Here is a 12027-nt window from a genome sequence, read left to right on the forward strand (position 1 = left end):
CTATAATAAACTGGCGTGTTGAAACTTGGTGAGAAGGAGAGGAATGAGGAGAACAAAGGAGATGTCTGTAATAGGGTGGAGGCCATGAGGATTTGGATGACACAAAGTGATGTCAATTAGGAGAAGATGCTACAACTTGTTAATGACAGACTGTCAAAGGAATGATGAAAAGCTTGCTGAAACTTTGAGGTAGAGAACACAACCATTACCAGAAAACTGGAATTATTTGATTGCAAATACCAGGCAGTATCTGAGGAGAAACAGAGCTAGATCAAATCTGTCCAAATGCCCTCTGAAAATTCATACAACATATTATACGCCAATTATGGCCACACCAGCAGCTTGTATAACTGAAGTATGCCTTCCCAACACCAATTTTCAGTGCCCTTTCTGACCAAGGCCAGTATGCCAAATGCCTTCTTCACCACCCTATCTGCCTGTGACACAGCTTTCAGTGAAAGCACCTAGTTTCTGTTTCAGAAATCTTTGGAGTCTATTTATTGTGGGATTTCATCTCGAAGCTTAGAATAGACAAGTTATTTTCCTTGCTGCAGGAGAGAGATTTGATTGCGTGCAAAATCTCAGCAGGTATATGAATCTGAAATCAAGAAATTATTCTGCTCCTGCAGATGATTCAAGGTATGAAGACAGGGGGCAAAATTTAATGTGTTATGGACAAAGATACGGGAGAGATGTGAGGAGAAATTTTGGACATGATGTGGAGTTCCCAACAGAGAGAATTTGTAGAATGCCTATGAGATGGCTTTTTAGAGTAGCTTGTGGTTGAGCCCATTAAGGGATCAGCTACTCTGGATTGAGTGTTGTGTAATGAACCAGATTTGATTAGGGAGCTTAAGGTGAAGGAACCCTTAGGAGGCAGTGATCATAGTATGATAGAATTCACTCTGCAGTTTGAGAGGGAGAAGCTAAAATAGGATGTATCAGTATTACATTGAAGTAAAGGGAATTACAAAGGCATGAGAGAGGAGATGGCCAAACTTGATTGGAATGGAGACACTAGCAGGGATGACGGCAGAGCAGCAATGGCTGGAGTTTCTGAGAGCAATTTCGGAAAGTGCAGGATTAATACCAAAGAAGAAATATTATTCTAAAGGCAAGATGACACAACCGTGGCTGACTAGGGAAGTCAAGGCCAATATAAAAGCAAAAGAAAGGGCATATAATAGAGCAAAAGTTAGTGGGAAATTAAAGGATTGAGAGACTTCTTTAAAAAAAAAGAACAACAGAAGACAACTAAAAAAGCCATAAGGAGTGAAAAGATGAAGGTAAGCTATCCATAAAGAGGGAAAAGATGGAATACAAAGGTAAGCTAGCCAATAGTATTAAAGAGGATATCAAAAGTTTCTTTAGATGTGCAGGGAGTAAAAAAGGAGTGAGAATAGAAATCAGACCACTGGAAAATGACAGTGAAGAGGTAACGGGGAACAAGGTGGATGAACTGAATAAGTATTTTGCATCAGTCTTCACCATAGGAGACACTAGCAATATGCTGGAGTTTTGAGAGTGTCAGGGAGTATAATTGAGTGCTGTTGCTATTACTAGGGAGAAGGTGCTTGGGAAGCTGAAAGGTCTGAAGTAGATAAGTCCCCTGGACCAGATGGACTACACCCCAAGGTTCTGAAAGAGGTGGCTGAGCAGATTTTGGAGGCATTGGTAATGATCTCTAAAGAATCAATAGATTCTGACATGGTTCTGGAGGACTGGAAAATTTGAAATGTTATTTCAGTCTTCAAAAATGGAGACAGGTAGAAGAAAGGAATCTATAGGCCAGTTAGTGAGATCTCAGTGGATGGGAAGATGTTGGAGTCTATTGTTAAGGATGATGAGGTTTCTGGGTAGTTGGAGGCACATGATAAAATGGGTCAAAGTCAGCATGATTTCATTAAGGGAAAATCTTACCTGACAAATCTTGGAATTCTTTGAGGAAATAACAAGCAGGATAGACAACGGAGAATCTGTGGGTGTTGTGTACTTGGATTTTCAAAAAGCTTTTGACAAGATGCCACACATGAGGCTGTTAAGCAAGATAAGAACCATACTATTACAGGAAAGATGCTAGCATGGATAAGGGATTGACTGATTGACAGGAAGCAAAGAGTGGGAATAAATGGAGCCTTTTCTGATTGACTGCCGGTGACTAGTGGTGTTCTTCAGGGGCTGGTGTTGGGACAGCTTCTTTTAGGTTTTTTGTTGATGATTTGGATGACTAAGTTAATTGCTCTGTGGCCAAGTTTTCAGACATTACAAAGGTAGGAGGACTGGCAGGTAGTGCTGTAGAGGCAGAAGGACTAATCTGTTTGATTAGGAGAATGGGCAAGCAAGTGGCAGATGGATATAGTGTCAGGAAGTATATAGTCATGTACTTTGTTAGAAGGATTAAAAGTATAGGTTATTTTCTAAATAGGGAGAAAATTTAAAAAGTCTGAGGTGCAAAGGGACTTGGGAGCCCTTGTGCAGGATTCCCTAAAAGTTATCTTGCAGGTTGAGTCAGTGGTGAGGAAAGCAAATGTAATGGTAGCATTCATTTTGAGAGGACTGGGATATAAGAACAATGATGCAATGCTGAGACTTTATAAGGCACTGGTGAGGCCTCACTTGGAGTATTGTGAGCACTGTTGGGCCCCTTATCTAAGAAAGGATGTGCTGGCATTAGAGAGGGTTCATAGGACGTTTGTGAAAATGATTCTGGGATTGAAAGGGTTATTATATGAGGAACATTTGGCTATGGGCCAGTACTCACTGGAATTTAAAAGAATGAGGGGGTAATCTCCTTGAGACCTATCGAATGTTGCAAGGCCTGGATAGAGTGGATGTGGAGAGACCATAAGATAAAGGAGTAGAGATTGTTTCCTATGGTGGGAGTATAAGACTAGAGGGTACAACCACAGGATAGAGAGGCATCCATTTAGTACGGAGATGAGGAGGAATTTGTTTAGTCAGAGGATGTGAATCTGTGGAATTTGTTACCACAGGTGGCCTTGGAGCCTAGCTCATTGAGTGCATTTAAGGCAGAAATTGATACTTCAAGTTACAGGGCGATAGCAGGAGAATGGGGTTGAGAGGAAAATGGATCAGCCATAATCAAATAGAGTAGACTCGATGGGTCGATTAGCATAATTCTGCTCCAATGTCTTATGGAATTTGCTTTGTACAGTTAGTTGGGCCTTTCAAAAGGGAATTGGCTAAATAATTTGCATCGTTGTGCAGAAAGAGCAGGTGGATGGGAGTGACAGGATTGCTCTGCCTGGAACTGACACACACACTTGATGGGCTAAGTGGCTTCCAGTAACATCAAGTTCGGCAATTAAAATAAGATCACGTGTTAGCAATGAAGGTCAAAGACTATCTTTATCCCATTTGATAAGTCACATTTGGTCTGAATGAGAAGCAACTCCAACAGCATATTCTCTTGGTAGCATAATGATAGAACTTCTAAAAGAAAATGAGGTGGAGGATATTGCATGACAACAAAGCTGCTGAATTACTTCTGCATTCAGTTCCATATTTTCCCCAATGGTAAAATAAGGCAGCCTCACAACATACTATCTCTAAATAACACTCAAATGGCCTTTGTTTTACAATGTTATATTTTGAAAGTTACTATTTTAAAATATATCATAAATGTACTGCACAAGTATCCCGATTCCTGAGCAGTGTATGAATCTTTGCAGTCAGCTATGGTTTCATTGCCCTTGTAACATGCTGGTAAAGGTTTCATTGCTAATGTAATGGTCTTTCTGTAGCCTTATGTAGCCCAAGGAAACGGGTTTGAATCTGGTAGTGAAGTGTTTAATCACGGTAACATCCTCGATAAACTTTCCTACGTAACCAGTCACCGATCCAAATATTCTTGCCCAGTAGGAGGAGATTCGCCCAAATATCCGTCTAATGTGGACGGAGGTATTTTGAAAAACGCTTAGTGTGGACGCCTGTCGTTTTTACTCAAAACTGGCGTTTTCAAAATTATCCGGCGTAGTGTGGACGTAGCCCTAGTCTTGATGCTCTTGTACCTCCTTCCTGACGGTAGTGGGTCAAGGAGATTGTGGGATCCTCAACAATGCTTTGGGACCTTCATATGTAACATGTCCAGTAAATGTAGCAAATATGGGGGAGGGAGACCCCGATGATCCTCTTGGTGGTTTATATTGTCCTCTGTAGGGTCATTGCAGCTTCCTTACTACACAATGATGCTGCCAGACAGGACATTCTTGATGGTGCTTCTATAGAATATTGTTAGAAAGTGGGTGGGGAGCCCTGCGCATCTCAGTCTACTTAGACAGTGTAGACACTCCTGTGCCTTCTTGACTAGCGAGGAGATGTTATGAGTCCAGATTAGTTCATTCATTATGTTCATACCAAGGAACTTTGTGCTCTTCGCTCTCTCCACTGCAAATCCATTGATGCTCAATGGAGAGTGGACTGCCTGTGACTTCCTAAAATCCACAATGATCGCTTTTGTCTTGTCCATGTTGAGACTCGGTGTTTGTTCTCACGCCATTTGACAAGCCTCTCTACCTCCTCTCTGTCTGCTGTCTCATCATTGTTATTGATGAAGCCAACCGTCAGTGAACTTGATACAGTTTGAGTTGAATCTGGCAGTGCAGTTGTGAGTCAGTACCGGACTAAGCACACAACACTGAGCGGCAGCAGTGCTCAGCGCAATGGAGCTTGAGATGTTACGGCCAACTCAGACTGACTGGAGTCTTTTCTTCAGGAAGTCCAATATCCAGTTACAGAGAGGGGTATTGAGTCCCAAACAAGGACAGTTTACCCACCAGCCTCTGGGAGATGATTGTGTAAACACCAAGATGAAGTTGATGAACAACGTCCTGGCGCACGAGTCATTGTTTTCTGGATGGGCAGGGTGGAGTGGAGGGCCAAGGCTACGGCATTAGTGGACTGGTTTGAGCAGTAGGCAAACTGAAGAGAGTCCACTGTAGCTGGAAGATGGGATTTTATACAATCCATTATTAGGCGCTCAAAGTACTTAATGATTGTTGAAGTCTGCCACCGAGCAGTAGCCATTTAGGCCAGTTACCATTGCTGTCTTGAACACCAGAATGATGGTGGCTGCCTTGAAGCCTACAGAGACAGTGGACTTTCAGAGAGATTAAAGGTGTCCATTAAGACCTTTGTTAGCTGGGCCACACAGTCCCTCAGCATCTGACCAGGTATGTTGTCCGGCCTTGCAGCTTTGCACGGGTTTACTCTGGTTAGGGTCCTTGTCACCTCCACTACAGCCAGACAGTGATTGTCCTCAGGAAGAGAGGAGGCTTTTGTTGATGTCACATCATTCAATTGCTCAATCCATGCATAAAGTTTTCCGCCTGTCAGGAAGGGAAGCACCGCTGCTGTTGACGCGCAGGATGGTCTTATAATAGATTATGGTTTGTGTACCTTGTCACATGTGCTGTATGTCCATGGTGTTCACAACAGTGTCTGTGGATCTTAGGTGAGTATTCACACTTTGCCTTTACGATGGCACAGGAGGGCATGGCTCTTGCTGACTTTAGATTTCTCCTGACCCTGATCTAAGGGCAGTATCCCGATTCCTGAGCAGTGTATGAATCTTTGCAGTCAGCCATGGTTTCATTGCCCTTGCAACGCACTGGTAAAGGTTTCATTGCTAATGTAATAGTCTTTCTGTAGCCTTATGTAGCCCAAGGAAATGGGTTTGAATCTGGTAGTGAAGTGTTTAATCACGGTAACATCCTCAATAAACTTTCCTACGTAGCCAGTCACCGATCCAAATATTCTTGTCCGGTGTAATGTACAGATAATTTTTTTTATATCTGCAATGTGCCTTGCAATATATCAAAGGTAATCCATATACTAGTAGACAAAGTTTGGTCAATTCCCAGGAAATCAAACTTTGTTAGATTTATATGGTGCCTCCCTAAGACCGGTAAGTTCAGTAGTTTTAAACTAAGCTTTGTATAATCAATAAAGATAAATTAGTTTAAAAGTGAATTGTTCTAATGTTCTTTCACCTTACTTGTTATTACTGCAGACTTAATGATTTGGCAAGGCAGCTTGTAAGTGAATTGGGGAGTTCATCCATCTCGAAACTCAGCTTCAGAGACAACTGGGTATTTGTTGGTGCAAAAGGGATTCAATCAAAGAGTCCTTTTGAACAGGTAAAATGAGTGTTGACGTTGTAGATGTCATTCTTCCATTACTTAAAACTACTATTTTGGCTTCGTTGCAATTCATGGTGAGGGTATTGGTGAACCATCTATTTCTACTTCTGAGAAAGTCAAAAAGCCAAATCAGCAGTTCTTCTTATTCTGTGATAATTTTGATAATATGACCATAAGACATAGGAGCAGAATTAGGCCATTCAGCCCATCGAGTCTGCTCTGCCATTCCATCATGGCTGATCCTGGATGCCACTGAACTCCATACACCTGCCTTCTCGCTATAACCTTTGATGTCCTGGTGAATCAGGAAACTTATCAATTTTCACTTTAAATGTACCCACAATCTTGGCCTCCACAGCTGTCTGTAGCAGAGCATTCCACAGATTCAATACTTTTTGGCTAAAAGAAATTCTTCCTTACCTCTGTTCTAAAAGGTTCCCCTCAATTTCAAGGCTGTCCTTCTAGTTCTGGACACCCCCACCATTGGAAATATCCTCTCCACATCCACCTTATCTAGTCCTTTCAACATTCAGTAGGTTTCAATGAGATCCCCCCCTGCATTCTTCTGAATTCCAGTGAGTACAAGCCCAAAGCTGCTGAACGCTCCTCATATGTTAACCCTTTCATTCCTGGAATCATCCTCGTGAACGTCCTCTGGACTCTGTCCAATGACTCTATCCTTTCAGAGATATGGGCCCAAAACCATTGACAGTGCTCCAAGTATGGCCCTGACCAGTGTCTTATTAAACCTCAGCATTATATCCTTGTTTTTATATTTTATTCCTCTTGATATAAATGCCAACATTGCATTAGCCTTTACCATAAACTCAACCTGTAGTGTGTAAGTTAACCTTCTGGGAGTCTTGCATGAGGACCCTTAAGTCCATTTGCACCTCTGATGTTTGAGTTTTCTCCCCATTTGGGTAACAATCTGCACTTTTGTTCCTTTTACCAAAATGCATTACCATACATTTCCCAACACTGTATTCCATCTGCCACTTTTTTTGCCCATTTTTTCAATTTGTCTGTCCTTCTGCAATCACATTGCTTCCTCAGCAGTACCTCCCCCTCCACCTATCTTCATATCATCTGCAAATTTTGCCACAAAGCCATCAATTCCATTATCTAAATCATTGACAAACAATGTGAAAAGTAGTGATCCCAATACTGACCCATAAGGAAAATCAGTAGTCACTGGCAGCTAGCCAGAAAAGGCCCCCTTTATTCCCACTCGCTGCCTCCTGCCTGTCAGCCAATACTCTAACCATGCTAGCAACTTTCCTGTAATACCATGGGCTCTTTAACATGGTAAGCAGCCTTATTTGTGGCACCTTGTCAAATGCCTTCTGAAAATCCAAATATACAGCATCCATTGCATCACTTTCATCTATCCAACTTGTAATCTCCTCAAAGAATTCCAACAGGTTCGTCGGTCAAGATGTCCCCTGAAGGAAACCATGCTGACTTTGTCCTATCTTGTCCTGTGTCACCGAGCACTCCACAACCTCATCCTCAATAACATCTACCAACCACTGAGGTCAGGTGAACCGGCCTATAATTTCTTTTCTTTCTCCCTTCTTTAAAAAGTGGAGTGACATTGCAATTTTGCAGTCCTCTGGAACCATGCCAGAGTCCAGTGATTCTTGAAAGATCATTACTAATGCCTCTACAGTATCAACCACTCCCTCTTTCAGATCCCTAGGGTGCAGTTCACCTGGTCCAGCTAACTTGTGTGCCTTTAGGTCTTTCAGCTTTTTGAGTACCACCTCCCTTGTAACTGCACTCACTTCTCTTCCCTCACACCCTTCAACTCCTTCCACAATGAGGACTAGTTCAGTTTCATGGGAGATTATGATCATTTCCTATAAATAGCATCTTGCTTATGGTTAATGCAGATGAAGAAATCCAACTTTGTTTTGTGTTTTTACACTGATTAGGAAAGGAATTGATTTGTATTTTCATGCTAAGTAATTGAGATCTAATAAATGTTCTACAATTTCCATGTCTCAAGTTTGAGCTCTGAACATTATTGTATTTTCTAACAAGGAGACATAGCAGAAATGTAGGTTATCAGATGAGAATGGCACTCAAGGAATTCCTCCACTCAGTGGACAAATGGCAATCCTTTTTCCCCGTAGCAAGTTTGTGTCTTCATCCTTACTGTGAACAGGTTATTTCCTTTAATTGGTTCTGATCTTTGATTCTTAGTTACAGGGTAGACCAGTTATACCTCCCGTTATTGTTGAGGCTCATATCTTTTGCCTTTATTAGACTTAGTCCATCCCTGATTAGAAAAACGATTTATAAATATTTTACAGCTCAGCAGTAAAAAAAAATCAATCAGGCAATTTGCCATATCTCAAGTTTGAACTCTGCCATTTTCTAACAAGGAGACAGCAGAAATGTAGGTTATCAGATGAGAATGGCACTCAAGGAATTCCTCCACTTGGAGTTGGTAAAAACTTGGTGGATAAATGGCAGTCCTTTTGCCCTGTTGCACAATTGTGTCACCATCCTACTGTAAACAGGTTATTTCCTTTAATTGGCTCTGATCCTTCTTTCTTGGTTACAAGGTAGACCAATTATACCTCCCGTTATCGTTGAGGCTCATGTCTTATGCCTTTATTAGAATCATTCCATCCCATACCAGCCATTATTTCCTCTAATTTGCTATGGCAGGGTATCATTGAATGGGTCAACGTACTTTGATAACTGTCACAACTTGCCATTCTTTAATAGCGAATTCCCGTGGCATTCAGCAGCCTTGAACAATCTTGAATGAATTCATGTGCGAGATGATCCTCACAAATGAAAGCTTACAAAATAAGTTACCGTTAAGGGTGTGGTTTTAATGTTAGGTGAACTTTCTCTTCCTGAAGAATGTAGTACATTTCTGGTAGTTTCTTCACTAGGATCCATAGTTCACTAGCTGCAGTTTAACTGTTTTTATTGAAAAAGCATGATTTTACTTTCTTGTAGTTAATTCTGTATAATATTAACCTTTAATGGTTTTGTACCTCCCTACCCCAAGCACAATATCATAAAATATGCCGAGTGGCCACTTTATTAGGTACAGGACTGGAACGAAGTGTGGTCTTCTGCTGTAGCCCATGTATTACAAGGTTTAATCTGCTGTGCGTTCAGAGATGCTTTTCTGCACACCACTTTTGTAACTCATGATTATATGAGTTCCTGTCAATTTGAATCTGCCTAGCCATTTTCCTCTGACTTCTCCCATTAACAAGGTGTTTTCACCACAGAACTGCTGCTTTCTGGATTTTTTTTTTTTGCTTTTCGCATCTTTCTCTGAGACTGTTGTGCATGAAAATCCCAGGAGATCAGCAGTTTGGGATACTCAAACCACTCTGTCTGGCACCAACAATCAGTCCACGGTCAAAGTCGCTTTGATATAATTTCTTCCCCATTCTGATGTTTGGTCTTAACAACAACTCTTGACCATGTCAGCATGCTTTTATGCATTGAGTTGCTGCCACATGATTGGCTGATCAGATATTTGAATCAATGAGCAGGTGTACCTAATAAAGTGATCACTGAGTGAAAATTGATTAGTTTTTCTGTTAGCTGGCAACCGATAACCTAGCAGATTAATATGATGGCCAAACATTCTAACTATTTGACACTGTTTGTATATGGATTAGTGGAATCATTGACCTAATTTACCTTTCATCAATGCCTAAATCCCCATAACAATAGAGCAGCACAGCAGATTAGTGGTTAGCGTGATGTTAGGACAGCTTGTGGTGCCAGAGATTGGAGTACTAATCTGGTGCCGTCTGTAAAGAGGTTTTACTTTCTCCTTGTGACCATGTGGGTTTCCTCTGGGTGCTCCGGTTTCCTCCCACAGTCCTGATTCGTAGGTTAATTGCTTATTGTAAATTGCCCTATGATTAAGTAGTGTTAAAGGCAAGTGACCCTGATGAATTCTCCAAGGATTGAACAAGGCTGCTCTATGGTAGGAATCAATCAGAGTATGGTATGTTTTTAGTAGTGCCCTTATTTGTAATATTGCCCTCAGAATGGCAAGGTGTCAAAGGATATTATTTTTTTCTCCATCAATCTAGTGCTAATCTATACTAATCCTACTTTACCAGCATTTCAGTAATCCTTTGTCTTGCTTCTAGCTGCATGTTTTCAATGCAGGAAGGTTGGGGACTTTAATTTTTTAATTTAGATCCGGGACAATTTTAGGATCTTGTGGCGTTCCACTAATAATCATATTTAGATCAGGAGATTAACAGAGAATTTTGACTAAGTGGTAGATTAAGGCTTCTAGGATTTTGCTAAATTTGTTTTCTCTTCAGCGACTGCCATCATGAAAACATGAAAGTTTTCAGTATCCTCTCAGTAACAGAATTGATAAGTACTTTATTTCTTATGTGAAATAAGACATGCAGTCAAGGCCAAGAGTAGTGTTAGAGGACATGAAATAACTGGATCAGAAATGTAATGTCTACTCAGTACTATTTAAAATGAAATTCAAATATTTGAGACAGCTTGTGAGCTAAAAATAAAAATAAAGTTGGCTGAACACTGGGAAATGATATACTGTATTGGCAAAGGAACACAACAAAGATGCTGTAGACCTGGTGGCAGTGTATTTATAGTAACGATTAATGCATGTTTCCTTGAAACAATGTTCCACAGGTTTCTAATATAAATCTTTTTTTCCACTACAGCATGTAAAGAATAATAAAAACACAAACAAATATGAAGGCTGGCCAGAAGTTTTAGAGATGGAAGGATGTGTTCCCCCGAAAAGAGAATAAAAACCTTCGAGAATAAATTATATTTTTAACATAATTTCTTTGTTTTGACTTGACCAGATTTCTGTTCATTTTTCTTTTAATCTTACCATTTGTTTGTCAATTTAGTCCCTTACAATCACAGTTTTTAAAAAATATATTAAGAAACAGCCGTCAGAAGCTCGAGTCCATGCAGGGTCTAAAACACTGATGGCCGTCTCCCCCTCAACCCTGTAACAAACCTTTTGTTCACTTAAATTTCATTTTGGAAGAATAACAGAACTGGATCAAAACTGGTCAGAAATAGTTCATGTTTTCTGGAAAACAGAACTTGATTGATCCATTGTGTTGCATGTAATGTGGTTTACGGTAAAGGAATTGGATGACATATTGTGCACTTATAGTTTTTGTATAAGTTGATAGTATTTGTACAAGTCGTTCTTCCAAAGCTGTAATGTGAAAAAACCAAAGTCCAGAGCTTGGGCTAGAAAATTAACTGTGTGATGAATGTCATCTAAGCACTTGTAATTCACAAATGACTTCAAACCAAATTTCTGTATTCCTTGTGCTTGGAAACAAAAATTATTTGTGTGTATCTTTTTTCCTTTTAATCTCATGTTTTATCTTTTTGCATTGGTAAATATTAGTGAATTTATGCTGCATCGCAGGCGATTGGGAAGTAATGTTTGGTTATACTCGTTTGTTCTGCCGGATGATTTGTAAAGCCTGTTAGGTGTGGATGTAATGAAACTACTTATTTTCAGTTTAATGTTATGTTGCCTCTAATCCTTCACAACTAATGTTCATTAACATTAGAGCAGTGAATTTCACATCTTTTTATATAGAGATTAGGCATCCCTGTGGAAGCTTGAATCTTTTTCCACAAAGTATCACCAAACACAGGGAAAACTATTGTTTTAATGGGTCTTTGTAAAGTAGGAGACAACAACAAAATCAGCATGTTAAATCAAAAAGTAAATGCAGCACAAGAAATTGGTGACAGTAATTGAAGGTGATATTAATTGTGTTAATATATATGGAAGTGAAAGTGAAATCATTGTTCTAGATTCAAAAACTTTAAAACTGACACATTTACTATTTCT

General features: G+C 40.2%; 1 protein-coding gene across 5 annotated transcripts in view; it reads left to right on the forward strand.

Annotated features, from left to right (window-relative positions):
* The window catches only part of LOC140202720 (protein FAM3C-like), a 38967-nt gene extending 27274 nt beyond the window's left edge, over positions 1-11693 (forward strand). For all 5 annotated transcript variants that reach the window (XM_072267945.1, XM_072267942.1, XM_072267943.1 and 2 more), the window contains 2 exons: positions 6032-6158; positions 10859-11693. In XM_072267945.1, the coding sequence (XP_072124046.1) occupies positions 6032-6158; positions 10859-10948 (217 nt within the window). In that variant the 3' untranslated portion in view covers positions 10949-11693. The remainder of the gene's footprint in view (positions 1-6031; positions 6159-10858) is intronic.
* Positions 11694-12027: the final 334 nt, after the last annotated feature.

The sequence above is a fragment of the Mobula birostris genome, chromosome 9 (assembly GCF_030028105.1).
Source record: "Mobula birostris isolate sMobBir1 chromosome 9, sMobBir1.hap1, whole genome shotgun sequence".
In the NCBI taxonomy this organism is placed as follows: Eukaryota; Metazoa; Chordata; class Chondrichthyes; order Myliobatiformes; family Myliobatidae; genus Mobula; species Mobula birostris.